This window comes from Rhineura floridana, chromosome 2, assembly GCF_030035675.1.
Source record: "Rhineura floridana isolate rRhiFlo1 chromosome 2, rRhiFlo1.hap2, whole genome shotgun sequence".
NCBI lineage: Eukaryota > Metazoa > Chordata > Lepidosauria > Squamata > Rhineuridae > Rhineura > Rhineura floridana.
The window spans coordinates 121256196-121272695 of NC_084481.1; the positions used below are offsets into that span (position 1 = coordinate 121256196).

A 16500-nucleotide genomic window follows, 5' to 3' on the forward strand; every position below is an offset into this window, starting at 1 on the left:
TTTTGTCTCCTATGACTGTGTGGAACATGGTCTCCTACCTCATATACACATTTTCCGCTCACTTTTATCTACTATAAATCCTGCTATAAAGGACACAATCTCTTTTGGAAGAGAATGGGAAGCCCTTGCAGAGTTTAAGTTCTGCAGTCGGAGCTATCCCATACACAGGAGCTCCCTACTTGCGGGTGGCCATATGTGCACAAAACACACACGCACAAAACACACACAGAGAGAGAGAGAGAGAGAGAGAGAGAGAGAGATTTGCATAAAAGTTAGAAGTAATTACTAAAATGTAAATAGAAATGCAATGCATTTCACCATAGCGGGGGAAGATGGGACCAGCTGACCTGCTTTCCACATGTTAATGTTAACAGGCAACATCAAGGCCCCTGCCGCTCTCCCTTCTTATGGTTCTTTGTCTTTAAACTGGACTTGGGCCCAACAGCCATTCAAATAGAGGGCTGCCCTTTGTAAAGTAGGAAGCACAGACACCCTTTCATATTTACACCACAGCACACTGAAGGTTCTAGCTCAGGGTGACTGCATTTAAGATTAAAGTACTAGAAAATACATATAATTCAAGAGAGGACATGTAGTACAAATCAATACACTTTAATGGAAGTTTAACATTAGATTTTATTTTCATAATCATCACAGTAATAAACACTCAAGTAATAAATTAGCCAAATACCACACAAGGGGCATATTTACTTAAGACAAATATATTCCATATTTCTACTACATGTTGGCAGGTATACACGCAGTGCAGTTCACCTCACAAACACATAAAAATAATTCGTTTTTTTAAAATATAGATATATAAATACTATCAATATTAAGGAGGGTAATGATACACACAGAGAGGAAATATCTCCAAACACTTTTACTTCAAATTTGTGAACAATATAATAGCCAGCGCTATAAATGGATGTTATCAAATCCATTGCAAAAAGCCAAACTACGAATTATTAAAATACATGTACTAGTTTGGGAGTACTAAGTGTGCTGTAGCCATTGCATATTCTTTGTGGTCACTGTCAGAATGACCAGATCAGATAAAATATTGAAACCTGATGCCAGCCCAAAGGCATTGTTTAGCTGCATCCCTTTGAATTTGGTGCCAATTTTTTCCCATTGACTTTAATTATGGTTCTTCAACATGTAAGTGCATATTCAGTACAAATTCTACTAGATAATTTTATAATGGATGCATTATGTCTAAAATATGCGTTGCATCCTGTTGGTTTGACAGCATGCACACACACACATGTCTACTGAAGCTTCTTTCTAGCAAAGCACATAATTAAGTAGAGTAATCAGAAGTATATCTGTGATGCTAACCGTATAGCTACTGGAGCTTGGAATAACGGCTTGAGGTGTGCTATGGACAGAAGCTCAGGGAGGGGAGAGGGTGGTCTATCTACATTACAGCTCCCAATATCCTCAGAAGAGAATGGATGTGTGTAAGTTGTCCAGTATATATTGCTCATGCCTTTGTATACATGGATGGGTGTACAAGCAACGGCCAAGTCATAAGACCACCTCGCCATGTTGTGAATATAGGTTGAGCAGATATATGCCAATTTGAGCACATACTATAGAAGTTTTACAATTGCTTCAGCAGACTTCAGCTTGCAGCTCAACCCATTTGTAGCGCAGCTGTCAATGTGAGTTGAATTGCAAGTTGGGTGCATGCTGAGAAATTCAGACAACCATGTGTTACACATGTTGTGAATCAACGCTGCAGCCACAACACACTTATTTTGGAGTAAACTGACTAAATAAGCATCACCCAGAACCAATTTAAGAATTTCTGGTAGCAAAAAGCTTAAGAATATATAGAAAACACTGCCCAGGGCAAACTGTAGGACAGGGAATTGACTCTGGGGTTATCTGCCTATAGGAGAAAACCAGAGAGTTCACTCAAAAGTGCATCACAGCATATAGCAATAGGCAGAGCTTGGAAAAGTTACTTTTTTGAACTACAACTCCCATCAGCCCAATCCAGTGGCCATGCTGGCTGGGACTGATGGGAGTTGTAGTTCAAAAAAGTAACTTTTCCAAGCTCTGGCAATAGGCCCATGAACTGGCCAAGGGAATCAAACAAAGAAGTTGCTGCCCCAGGAGGAGGGAAGAAATGGTTCCCCCCTTTCCCTGTGGCTCAATACATGGTATCTAGAAGAGTGGAGAGTCTGCCTGAATAGCTGGATATATTACTATAATATTGTCTCTGGTGGTGAATTTTAAATTCCCTGTAAGGGAGGGGATGATCAATGGGTAATATTGTGTGATAATTGGTCTTCTTGGGAATAAAGCTATCATAGCAATAGTGAGAATGAATTCAAAGCAGGTATGACTAGAGAAGGACATCTTTTTTAACAGAGAAATGGTTCCAGAGCAGCATAGTTGCCCATGGTGTATTTTATACGTGCTCATTTTCTTTCTCTGTCTCTCCCCAAACTGGTGTTATTCTCCAAAATATACTCATGCTAAAAAATCAGTGCCAGAATGCTACATTTTTAGACTATTTGGTGAGTTGGCTGCCTATAAAATAAATATAAATTCATCTGAAATACTAGATCTAAATATTAATATATCTAGTAAAATATATATTGTGGAATACCATGTAGATATCAGAACCAATTATGATAGTAAATCTATATTTAAACCAATAATTTCAGGGTTTTTTAAAAAATCATAATCAGCCTTAAGCAGCAATAAAAATGATGTTTGTCAAAATGTTTGTATCTAAATTAAACCCCTAGCAAAAAAAAAAAATCAACTGACTCTTAAGGACTAATAAAAAATGCATGTAGAGTTTAAAACAATCACAATTGAGAAAGTGATGCAACCAAATTAGCAGATGATAGATTCTAAAATGTTAGCACTTGAACAAGCAGATATTAAAATTCTCTTAAATGCTACACTGTGGTTCCAGATAATTACTTTTTTTTAAAGAAATCTTGAAATCTAATTACCTATGCAGTTATGAAAAGCAGAGAATTATATAGATAAAAATTGTGCTCCAGCTTCTCATTGCTAACATCAATATTTCATAATGAGGAATTAAGAACTGAACATTTTGAGATAAATTTGGAAAATATGAATATTACAAACAGTAATGGCTCTATCATACCACCTTCAGCCCTCTGAAAAAAACTATCGTCTTTCTCCAACCTATGTGAGTGTTTGGATGAACTCATTTAATTGTGAATAGGCCCTTGTTTGTAATGACTTTGAACCTAAATATGTCAAATTATTGTTATCAATTGAAAAATACATTCTAAAAATCTGATTTTCTTAGCCTCTCATTGCAGCTAAATAAGCAGTTCCAAAGAGCACGTTATAAAAATGTCCTTTTTCAGTCTCACACGAGGCAATTCATTGCAGTAATCCATTCATAACAAAAGAGATGATTTCAGTAGAATCTGGAAAACATTTTCATACTTAGATGGCCATAAAGAGGACACCATTTTAAAAATTGGTCTCAGATGCACACTTAAAAATCCACCGTCCAGACTCTTGGCATGATGAGTGAATGCCTTGAGTTGTCTTAAACTCCTGGCATATGCCAGTTCTTTCATTTAGCTACAGTCTAGCTATAGTCTAGCAAAGTGGGGTTATATCTGTATTGCCGAGTGCTGTTTCAACCACACAGCCTTTGTCTCTCTGAAGTCAACGGTACTTCTCTTCATGCCTCAGAAGTGCTGAAATGAGAAGCATAAAACAGTCTCTCACAACAGAGTTAGGTTTGTTTTCAAAGTTTGATAGCTCAATGTTACAGCAAAGACATGTCCACAGAGCACTTCCTTGGGGGACTGGATGTGCTCATGCAGTGCATGCAACCCACACACTTCACAAGGGCCAGAGGCCTCCCAGCCTATCCACTCCGCTGAGAGAGACGTTTGCCAGACCAGTCTGGACTGTGCCATCTGCAGGGCCAGCACAGGATACCCTGGAGGAAAAAGGTACCTGCCTTTTCCAGGGACACTTCCCAGGCTTCCAGCTGTGTGCTACAGCGCTGAACCAGGAGCGCAGGTGGCTGCCATGAGGGTGTGCCCTAGGAAATAACTGTTTAGCAAGTCAGGCACCTCATAGTGGCGTGTCAAATAGATTCCTTCCCTAAAACCCATTATTTCTTCGCTCCTATAGATCTTATTTCTGTTTCAACACTACCAGATCGGGGGGGGGGGGAGACACAAAAACACTCCAAGCAACTGAAAGCTTAACAAATTTATTGTAATTTTTATAATATACCTTTAAACTAACAAAACCTTTCCAGAAATATGATACTTCCCAAATTATACTTAACACACATGTTGGGACCCAGCAGCAACAAGGTCCCCATCAAAATTAAACATGCCGAGACATGCGTAGAAGGTGAAATAATAACAACAATGATAATAATACTGCCTAACTAAAACACAGGAATGTGTGTCAAGCACTCGCTGGAAACAGGATAACCCAATGAAAAAGACCCACCAAATGAAGCAGAAGACCTATCCATTGACTATGACATGCTCTAGATTAGGACCAATGCTGTAAACTGTATTTCATCGGATTGCTGTTATAGCCAGGTTTTACATCCAAGGTTCTACAGCATATGCATTAGGGGCCAATTTACACAACCAAATTGGTATGGTGAGGATGCTAGCTGATAAGCAAATTAGGACAGCATTCAGGATGCTGTGATAGCAGCTCCAAATGTTATATGAAAATACAGAATGCATCAACATGTGCTGGAGCAATTATATTCTGAGTGGCTGTGGAAGTCATCCTGGGAACCTACTAAGTGGTGGGATATTAAAAAAGACCCTTAAATAAATATATTCACAAATATATTCACACTCACACACTAATATCCAGGGACGATTTGAGTAATGGGACAGTTGCACCACATATTCAGCTGATCCCATTGTTCTGTCTACTTATGGCTATTTTTTGGTGCTGCACGAAATGCACTTTGGACAGCACATGATAAACAAGCATGAGACCCCTCTATGTGCCATCCCCAGTCAAGACCCACTCTTCCCACACATTCACCAGGCTACTGATTTAACTGGATGAAGTCATTCTAAATATATCAGTGCAACTCTAAAATCCCAATACTCACTTCTCTTCATGTGCAGAGGCATTAATGACAAAAGGGATTTCTTCCCTTTCTGTCTTCCCAAGGATCAGGTAATGCTTCTCTAGGTTTATGACACACTAAAACAAGAATAAATATGAATGTAAGAAAGCAAATTAGAGAACAGATTAAGATTACTTCAGTAAAAGAAAAAAGATCACCAAGAAAAGGGGAAGGGAAGGTGAAAAGGGAGCTTTACCTTCAAAGATTTCAGTGTCTGCAGCCCCAGGGAGAAGTTTTTATCATTATCTTCTGGAAAAAAGAAACATGTTCAGATAGACTCATTTGTGATAGTATTCGTACCCATAGCAAATACAAGAACTCAAATTTCCATGAGATATGTTAGGCCCCCCTAATGAAGTGATGGGGTCCCTCTCAAGTCCATTGATCCAAAGCATCTGGAAAAGAACGTACTCCATCAGCTTTACACTTCTTAATAGTTCAGTCATTGTGTAGATTGATCATTCTCTGTGTTTCACAGAACCCAAGCACCAATCGGTACTGATGAAGGTTTCCTGGATTTCTCTTCATGCGAGTGAGTTTTTCCTCACATGAATGGTTCCCCATATCTACATTACTGGACTGGTTCCTCTGAAGAACAGGGATCAGAAATTACTTTGGATATGAAATGCTTTTTAGTGGCCTCAGTGTAGTTTCTAATGAGCCAATTTTAGAATTGTACAGGCTGTCATTTATAAATAAGAGGTGCCACTATTGGTTGGAAATAACACTATGCCTTGGTAAGCCTGCCCTTTATCCTAGAGCTATGTCTTCTGACTCTCTTTGCTTAACAATGAAGAAAACACTTATTCTATACATATTCAGAGGTACTTAATATCTTTAATACATGCACTTGTTCCAAGAGAGTATGGTTTACTTGCTCAAATTAAGCTAGGAAACATTGTGTAATGTAATGCCCCTTCTTGGTCAGTCTCAGAAAAGCATTCCTGTCCAAAGCACAAGTTGTATTTTCATGTAAAAATGTCTAGGACTGAAATTATAGAGCAACAGTGAGAATTCTTCTTACTGCAGTCCATGCTTTCTCTCTCTGGCTTGAGACAGATGATAGATAATTGAAGAAGGTGACTGGAAAGAGGGATTGTGATATATACACTCATTCCACGTTCATCTCTGGTAACAGGTTTCCGCAGACTGCCTTGTTTCAGAAACCTACAAAACCTTTTTGACCAGAGGAAACAGTGGAACTAACTAGATTTTTCCCACCAGGCTGCCTTAAGATCTTTTAAACTTGAGATGCCAGGGAATTATCCTGTGGTCTCATACCTACCAAGCATGTATTCCAGCGCTGAGGATGGGCCCTTCCAGTATGGGTCACTATAACCCAGTATGTCTGGGCACAGACATGGGGCTAGATCCAGAATAAGTGAGTTACACTTTGGTCCCATTGCAATCAATGTGGCGAGTTTGTTTCATTGAAATCAATGGCAAGCTTTTACAAAGTTTATAGCCTCCCCTTCCTCCAAAGGCTTCAGAGTAGCACACATGGTTCTCTATCCCATTTTATCCTTGCAGCTATCCTTTTAGGTTACAAGATAGTGGCTGACCCAAGGCCTCTGAGTTTGCTTCATGCCAAAGTGGGCATCTGAACTTGGGTTTTGCCAGACCTAGTCCAACATTCTAATGGCTATTCTGGCTAGAGCTATGGGAGTTGTCATTTAAAATAGCTGGAGAGCACCTAGTTGACAAGGGCTGATCTAACCCACCTTTCCCAACCTGGTATCCTCCAAATGTTTTGGACTACAACTCCCATCAGCCCCAGCCAACATGACAAGTAGTCATGGGGAAGGCTGCTGCAATAAGCTCCTTCTGGGAGGATGGGTGGGATATAAATCTAATAAATAATAACAAGTCCACCACACTAGCTCTCCTAAGCTCAGCTAATTTAGTCTGGTCTCTGGAGCCAACCTAAAAGTTTTTAAAAAGAGAACTGATAGCGTCTTCAGATATTTGCTTCTCATGGTGTATCCACATGCTACTTTTGTCATTTCAATCCAAACAGGTTTTTAGAAAAAATACAAAACCCTCCCAAACCTGTTTACCAAATGCAAAACTGAACGGAACATATACACCACAAGCCAGCAGTTCTTTTTTCAAACCACTTTTAATCCTCTGTGGGAGGGAAACCCTCTTCCCAGCCTATGGGAAACAGACTATTGCATCTTAAAGATTTTGTATTTAGAACAAGCACACAGCATCAGAAATATTCTTAACAAGCAGAGAGGAATTAATACATTGCATCAGAATGTACAAAAATAGGTTTGGCAGTTACCTCTGTGGCATCTAGCTTGCATGAGTACTCACCTGTCACAACTGCAGAACAGTCTACATGAATAGTCCCCACTGTAAGAACCAGGTGTTCTATGTGGCCAATCACTTTCATACTGTGTGGCAATGAAATCTTCTCACCTTCAAGTTTGTAGGATTTCATATGCTCCTTTAATCTGCACAAGGAAAAAGAGTCACTGGGTTTATATCAGGAGTTTGTTCATGTAAGGATGCCAATACATGTGCGGCCCTGTATCCTGAAACTGAAGATAGGTATTTGTGATCATTAATTAGCATCTGATATAGTGAAACTAGCTATCCTAGATTCATGGGGATGCATGCAAAATAAGCCCGACCTGCAAACCTGCAGGGATGCCTGTGATGAAGGAAAGGGAAGGTGTCTGTGAAGGGGGAGAGGATGATATGTATTTATTGCTCAGAAGCGCTCATATCTGTCCAACTACTAATTCTTTGGACCTCTTGATTGATTGTCACATATAGTTAATGGTACCTACATACTAGGTATGCATTAGTCCCTCTGCTTCAAACAAAAGTAGTGCTATCTCATTTGTTGCTTCCATACGTTATTAAAAAGCTGCCACAACAAAAGTTCATAGACTTTACTTTTTATTGTTGTTGTTGCAATTTCACCCTGAATATATCCATGAGCAGATTGCTTTGTGCATCCTAGGGAGAATAGCCCTAGCTCAGTGGTATAGGCCTATCCTTGTCATTCAAAAGGTTCAAGATTCAATCCCCAACATCTCAAGGTAGGGCTGGGAAATATCACTTTCTGAAACCCTGGAGAGCACTACCAGTCAATACTGAACATGATGGACCAATGGTCTGATTCACTATAAGGCAGCTTCCTATGTTTATATGTTCTCCTTCCATGGTCTGCCGGTGAGATGTCTCCCCACCCTGCAAATGAAAATCTGAACAATATGATCCCTTTCACATCTGGGTAATGCTGCTCATGATTACAGCCAGTCTGGTGTTTTGAATGTATTCACCCGCTGAACGGGAACACACTACACTGGAGTATTCCAAGACTATTTAAACCATAGCATGGACCCTAATTTAGAGTTTCTAAATGATAGACTGCTTTGCATAGTAAGTTCAGCTCAACAAATGACTGCAGCCGCACACATGATCAAACCTGTATTTTTATATACTATTAAATAATGGGATTTCCCCCCATTCCCTAAGAGTATTTCACACACAGAGAAGTGATTCTAATGAATGGTATTGAAAGCAAGAAAAATCCAGATTAATTAGCAATAATGAAGTAGATGAATCTAACTGAAGTTGGGGTGGGTGAAAATTCTTTTTCTTTATGATCCTGAAACAATCCAGATTATGGGGGGGGAGATGTTTTAAAAGCAATTGATCCAAACTAGTGATGTAAATACATATTTTATTTATTTATTGTATATATTTCTTAATTGTAATAAAACCTCAACGGTTTGTTTATTAAAGAAAGAAAGAAGTTTGCAAACATTCAGAAAACAAGGCTAGAGATTCTAATTCACACTGCACTGTGAAAGAAGAACTAATCTGAAATAATGAAGTGAGAAAATATGTTCTAGATGTTATGTTTGTTTTGGTCCATGACTTCTAAGCCACTTCTACAGAAAGAAGGAAGGCACGGATGTTTTTGCTCAGTAGCAGATTGTTCCAGCCTGATTCATGGGAAATGGGAACAAATTAGTTAAGATATTAAAAACTGGCAAGCATTTCATCTTTTGCTAATTCACAATGTTCCATTGCTCTGTCGAGTAACAATTGAGGATGATATGGATACTTTTAATTCCTGACCTATCCCCTCTTTAGACTAAATCATCCATACCTGTGGAGAGGTCAAGAAGAGCCTATAGATTTCTTAGAACCACCAGAACTATCATCCAGCTATGAACAAGATTTCCCCCATCTGCTTCTTAGACTTATTTTTTTCTTAGGGCATCTGCACCATGATGCTCATTTCAGCATAACGTAAGAAGAGCCTGCTGGATGAGGCCAATGCCCCATCTAGTGCAGCATCCTGTTCTCACAGTGGCCAACCAGTTGCCCATGGGAAATCTGCAAGCAGGACCTGAGTGCAAGAGCACTCTTCCTGCCTGCAGTTTCCAGCAACTGGTATTTGGAAGCATACTGTCTCCAACTATGGAAGCAGAGCACATAGACATCGTGGCTAGTAGCCATTGATAGCCTTATCTTCCATGAATTTATCTAATCCTCTTTTAAAACCATGTAAATTGGTGACCATCACTGCCTTTTGTGGGAAAATTTTCTGTACTGTGTGAAGTATTTTCTTTTGTCGGTCCTGAATCTTCCAGCATTCAGCTTCATTGGATGTCCATGAGTTCTAGTGTTATAAGTTATATCCACTATCTCAATGCCATGCATAATTTTATATATTTCTATCATGTCACCTCTGACTCACCTTTTCTCTAAACTAAAAAAAAAACCAAAATGCTGCAACCTTTTCTCATAGGGGAGTTACTCCATCCCCTTGATAATGTTGGTTGCCCTTTTCTGAACCTTTTCCAGCTCTACAATATCCTTTTTTGAGGTGATGCATTGAGACTGCAAAGCTATGCCTATCTAGCTGGCCTTGCACGTGGAACTGGTAGAATTTCAGAGAAAGCTACCTTGGAGGTTCTGGCTTTCAGCCTCCTACTTAGCAACCTAAATTTTGCTCCAGGACCTCATAGCTACATTTTCCCATGTTGTTGGAGCCAACATGCACTGCGTCCATTGACTCCTCCCCAGCACTATCTACCAAGGTATAGGAGATATCTGCAACCTTTGTGCCAGGCAGGCAAATCACCTTGTGGTTCCTCCCCATCGCTCACCCCACTATCTATGTTCGTAATGATTGAATCACTGCTAGGATCCCTCTACCTGTGGACAAGTAGCCTCGGCATGAGAGGATATCTGCTCATCCCACAAGGAATGGATCCCTGCTAAGGGATTGTTTCCCTCTTCCTCAGATAGATGCTGTCCTTCCACAAGGCCCTCATTCTTCATGATAGAGCTATAATCCTGGGAGTGGGACACAGCTATAATGTCCCTGAGGGCCTCATCCACAAACCTCTCTGCCTCGCTCAGCTTCTCCAGGTCAGCCACCTTGGCCTCAAGGAAACAAACTTGTTCCTGGACAGCCAGGAGCTCATTGCACCAAGGGCACACCCACGACTTCTCTCCAACAGGTAGACAGTTCACAGAATCATATAATAGTAGAGGTTGAAGGAGCTTATAAGGTTATTGAGTCCAACTCCCTGCTCAATGCAGGAATCCAAATTAAAGCATATCCAACAGGTGACTGTCCAGCTGCCTCTTGAATGCAAATATATATGTTACAGACAGTGCAGAACACTGAAAAGGCCCCACACCCCTGCTGGCTTCCCACCTGAATAATTGTTTTTGTAGTTTATTCAGTTAATTTACTGAAAGCTTGGGTTTTGTTTAGGTCAAGAAACAGAAGGACAGAGTGGGGTTCCCAGGCCGTAAACTGTCAGCTCCTTCTAGCTCATGGAGCAGGGTCCCTCACTAGGCTGTTCTAAATGTATGTATGTGACTGGTTTCTTCCAGGTGCTACTGCCAGCCAATAAGTTCAGGGGCTGTGGCTTAAATTCCTGCTTCCAGTCAGTTTACTCCCCTGGAGATGGGGAGCGAACAAAGGTAATTGATTTAGTAAGGCTGGTGGCTCAACTGTCAACTGGGGATTTACTCTTTGGGGATTAACTCAGCCAGCCTGCCTGCCTTCCCAATCAGATTTCACCTAGGATATCTAACCTCTATACATCATGCCCACTGGGTTCAATCTGTGCTAATTTGTTGCCCCCCTTATGCAGCTGAGCCTGACAGTGATGGGCCTGGGCATTCTGGACAGTCACTTTCCTGCAGTTGCTCTAGATGCATTCCTGAAGAACAAACCTTTTTCCAGGAGTATTTCCCATGGTTTTTGCCAACGCCTAACAGCATCCAACCAGGAATACTGGCAACTACCATGTTTGGCCATTCTTAGGACGGTCAATGCAGGGATCCTATATCTTTAATAGTCATATAAAATTGCAAATTTCAGCAGGTGCAGCTTGAAACGCAAGGAAAAGAAAAACTGTTGCTGATGGAATTCCCTTCACACAAGTATTAATAAGAAGCCCTATCCTCTTCCTTTGCCCTTGGTCACATTAGGCATGCCCTTAGAAGAGAGAGAGGTTGGAAAATGTATACATCTAAGGGATCTTCTAAAATTAGATGTTAGATATTTGCTACATTGGTAATATCAATTTTTAAAAAAATAAAAAAAAATTCTGTTATCACAATGTACTATAGGCTGGGCTCTTTTACAGTCTTTTCATTTTCTTTCAATGGGGCCCACACAGGACACAGTGTCTCAGTGGATTTGTGTCATTCCATAGAGTAGAACAAATTACTTCTGAAGGCAATCACACTTTCCTGATCTTGCTATTCTTCCCTCCTCACCCTCAGCACTGTCCTGACAGAGTGCCTGCGCTGAAGTGACAATTTAAAAAACAGTATGTTCAAAAGCAATAATTCCTTTCTTTTTCCATGATAACCTATTATTATGATTGATTTATATCCTACTTTCATTTGTGCCTCCTTTATGGTATTTTCTACTGCAGTCCTTAGCAAGATGAGTCATCCATGACTGCTTCACGACTATGCAGAGACAAGTCAGCGCTAAAGGCACGTTGCTGCAGCTTCTTTGAAGGACCCATTCTCATGTCTATGAAAAGTGCTACATGGTTCAGAGCAAGAAACAGATTCCATTTCTCAATTTTCTATTTTTTTTGCTTTCATCTTCCAGCTTCTTCTCAGTTCTAATAGCTAAGATGCTAGTTCTCCTTTATATTGTTTGTAACCTTTATTCTGATTAACATATCAGCTACTTCTCTATGCCTTTTCAGCAAAGTGCATTGCAATATTTTAATGTATACTTTATGTTTGGTTATTAGATTGTATCCCACCGTCTGTGCAAAGAATAGCATACTATGTCTTGGCAGGCAGTCTCTAGTTTGGGCCAAATCTTCCACACTTCAGATTTATTAAGCTCTGCTAATAGGAGATATGGGTGCTTCTATATCACAGACATTTATCACAACATAATCAGGGCTGCCTTTTAGTCAAACAAGTCAAAAAGTAATGTGTGTGCATACATTGTCACGTTGTCAAGGAAGATCTCATCTGGGTAATCTAAACATTTCTCATTGTGTTGGCACGGAAGCTTGCTTTGTGCTGTCCTAGTGGGTAGATAGTACTTCTGGCTTAGATACATGGCCAAAGGACTGATCACCATATGGTAAGAACTAGACTGAATGTTCTCCCTCTTTCCGCTCCTCCTTCCCAAGAAATATAGGCTCCAGTTTTCCTGGCACAAGTTAAGATCACACAGCCTGAGCCTGCAAGGCTTTAAGATAATGTCAAAAATCAAAGCAGATTGGAGTTCAAGCCTGCCTGGCTGCATCACCTCTCCTTAATATGAGGACTCCTCTGACAAAGGCACAGATTCATGAGCTGAGCTGTGGCAATTTATTACACAGTCTTTATGTGCACAGAGGCATTTGTGTTTTCATTAGTATTGCACATGTTCCAAGACTGAACCCCACTAGTGAAAATAGTGCTCAGCATAAGCTCTAAGCCTGGGCAGAGGTGCAGCCCTATTAATATTAAAATCCAATTAGAATGGAGAGTGTTACCTTCAGAGAATACTATATATTAACAACAAACTAATTATCTGTCTATGAATCTTTATGTAGCCAAAATAGCACACACCCCCGCACACACACACACACACACACACACACAAAATAGGGAAGTATCAGTTGCAAAAGTGCAATAAATCTCTAGGAGAAAACAGTAAGGGAGAAAGCCAGTTACTTCTATGCATGCTCAGTGGCCATGGAATGTTAAGTGTTTGCTTTTCTGGGAAAAACAAAGCATGAGGGGGGAATGAAATGGACAAGGACATGGCTAGCTCAAACCCCAAATAACAGCACTCCACATAACAATATTTTATTGCAGGCCCTACTTTTTAAAAATGGAAAAAGTTCACAAATTGATTTGGCTTTATTTCAAGGTAAGGGGAGCCTTGCAAGTCTTTTCTTAAATGGCTAGATTGTCCACACATCTGAATGGTGCACCTGAAGAGTACTCGGATTCCAATAAAGTTAAGAGTAAAAGTAAAATAGCATACATTTTTTACAGTTCAGCCTACATCTGCTGTGTAACCCAAGGCCATAACAATCAGAAAAACTAGACAAGATCATACATTAAAAAAGAAATACAAGCTACCTGCTATAAATAACTAGCAAAGATATCTATCATCACTTTTACAATCAGCAACATATATTTCAACAAACTGACATCTCATTTTGGCTGCTGACATACCAAACAATGCACCTGAGTTAGTAGATTGCCAACTGGTCAAGAAAAAGAAATGAGCCTGGCCTTCTCTTATGTCTTTAGCAGCAGCTGGAAATGCAGGGATTAGCAGGTGAAGTTTTTCACAGGAGGGAAGCCCATCATCATCTGCTAATTTGCTGCAGATCAAACAGATGTTACAGGGGCTAGTTCAAAAGCTGACAACCTCCTATCAGCTGAATTTTAGATGGCTAGGTGAGAAAGAGGGTAGAGCTCCTGCACCTTTAATAGTTGTATAGAAGAGTAAATATCAGGTGGTGTAGCTTGTAACCCCTTTTGCATCTGACCACCCTAATTGATTGAGCAGTATTCCTGTAACAAGAAAATTATAAGAAACTTAATTTATGAGAAACACTCCAAAAATGAATTTAGCTAAAAATACTAGATAAGGCTTTTTTTCTTTTGGACACAGAGAGGACTCCAAAGGACGATTGCCAGATACACCAACAGATGAATGGAAAGTAGATGGAGATGTATTGATAGATCTCTGTGTGACTTGCAGTACGTCAGCAAGGATTCGGACTTCAAAATGTTTAACAATAGCAACAACTAAAAGGTTTTTCTCCTTCTACATTCTGCTGCTCAGATGAAGAAAGGTTAGAAGGAAAGCCAGGACAGGATTTCTGTGTTACAGGACAGCGTCCTCTCAAAACTAGCCTGATCTGTTAGCGTGGCAGCACCTCTGCCTTGGAACTCCCTGCCTCCTTGACATCAGGCAGTATTCTTTCCAGCACCTGCTTAAAACATGTTTCTTTAGGCAAGCCTATCTTGCCTTGTAAAAGTTATATGAGCTTTAATCTGCTTTTAGTGTATTGTTGATTTTAATTAGTTTTGAATGTTTTTAAATATCTGTTAACTGTCTTTTGTTGATAATTTTAATATTTTATTTTTATATAAACCACTTTGAGGTTTTATTACAATCAAGTGGCATATAAAGTTTGTTAAAATAAAATAAACAATAAACATGTGGTGACAGGTACCATGTTCCTTAATTACCCCCTCCCCTTTCAAACCACTTCAGTCATTATTTTTCTGGCTGGTGGCAACTGGGGTTCAGGTGAACAAACCGAAGCAGATCCTGAAGTCTGCCTACTCCAACAATAAAGAATTCAGTCATAGCTTCCTTCAAGTATGCCCACCCAAACAATAAAGAATCCAACTGTAGCTTCCTTCAAGGGTGGTTTAAACTTTAGACAATAAAGCCTAAGAGAAGAAAATGCATTTTATATCAAAATCAATCCCCTTTCTCCTTCACAGGTTCCAAAATGATCCAGGTATGGAGAGCAGGACTTGCGCTGCTGGTTACTAACATTGTGTTATGTACTGTACAATGGCTGTCCATGAATCAGATCTGAAACACCAAGAAGTGTAGATACAACATGATCCCTTGCAGCTGGGATTGCCACCTGATTAGAGGGGGCAAAAAGGTCTGGTCTGCTGTTATGCCTTTCATAGCAGCTTTATGTGCAGAAGTTAGCAGCTGAAGCTCACAGCAGAGATTATTTTCCTCGCCCACTAATATTTTGACATCGCTCTGCTGTTAACAACACAGCTGAAGTGGCCTGTTGAAAAGTTGGCAACCCTGCTTGCATCAGCGTTGCAAGCTGCCTTATATCAAGTCCATCTGTTTCATTGGTCCATCTGATTCAGTATCTGCTTTAGCAGTGTGGACCTGCAGATAGTTTTGGACTCCAATTCCCATCAACATCTGGGGGAACCCACGTTCTGCATCCCAGGTCTGCACCGACTGGCAGTAGCTCTCCAGGGTGCTGGAGAGTGTCATTGCACTCACATCCTGCTTGTGAGATTCTCATAGGCACCTGGTTGGCCATTGTGAGAACAGAATTCTGGACTAGATGGTTCTCTGGCCTGATCCAGCAGAGTTCTTCTAATGTTCTTAGGGTGTCAGACAGGAGTCTTTCCGTGCCCTTCCTCAAGACTTCAGGGATGGAACCTGGGCCCTTTTGCATGCAAAACATGCACTCTACCACTGTGCTACAGACTTTCCCTGCCGAATGAGAACTCTCTTTAAAAAAAGTTGCCAACTTTTTGTCTGACAATGCTTCTTTACCTTTAAAAGCTATACAAGATGCAGTAATTCAGCAAGTACCCAGCTTCATGGCAGTGGGAAAAGCATCACCTGTAAAATATGTGCCTGTAATCCAGCTCTTAAAGGTAGAAAGGCCTGCCTGCCAATCCTTTTCCAGAAATATGCTTACAGGATTCATCAGGAGGGGGAGGGAGTGGTGCCAGCTCCTCTGTAGGAGGGTAGACTGTTTTACAGCATAAAACCCCTAAATGTATAATGATGACTTGTCTGTGTAATAAGCATGTAAATTGCTCAGCAGTGAGATGCTCATTAACAGGTGCACCTCTTTCACAGCCACTGAGAGCTACTATACTGCACAAATAAGTCATTACAAACAGCAGAAAGCTGGTATTTATTTACTCAGCAGTTAGCATGAGGTGGTGTTTAGGAAGTAAATTGTTTTTGATTGTATAATCATGATAAAATTATCTCAAGACTTCAGTGTTTCCACTTTAAGAACATCCCAAGCCATTTCAGAAAGTCTGTCCATCAAATCCAAGAACAGCAGATAAGATGAGGTCAGATGGGATTATGTTTTTCATGTGACTCT

The 16500-nt window shown here is 40.2% G+C and overlaps 1 protein-coding gene across 4 annotated transcripts in view; it reads right to left on the reverse strand.

Moving 5' to 3' along the window:
• Nucleotides 1–658: 658 nt before the first annotated feature.
• The window catches only part of NRIP3 (nuclear receptor interacting protein 3), a 29493-nt gene continuing 13651 nt past the window's right edge, over nucleotides 659–16500 (reverse strand). For 2 of the 4 annotated variants that reach the window (XM_061610365.1, XM_061610369.1), the window contains exons 4-8: nucleotides 7451–7590; nucleotides 5328–5380; nucleotides 5114–5208; nucleotides 3977–4060; nucleotides 659–3707 (exon numbers count right to left, since the gene is read on the reverse strand). In XM_061610365.1, the coding sequence (XP_061466349.1) occupies nucleotides 3692–3707; nucleotides 3977–4060; nucleotides 5114–5208; nucleotides 5328–5380; nucleotides 7451–7590 (388 nt within the window). In that variant the 3' untranslated portion in view covers nucleotides 659–3691. Of the gene's footprint in view, nucleotides 3708–3976; nucleotides 4072–5113; nucleotides 5209–5327; nucleotides 5381–7450; nucleotides 7591–16500 lie in introns of all 4 variants that reach the window. The other 2 variants (XM_061610366.1, XM_061610367.1) reach the window with 2 other exon arrangements.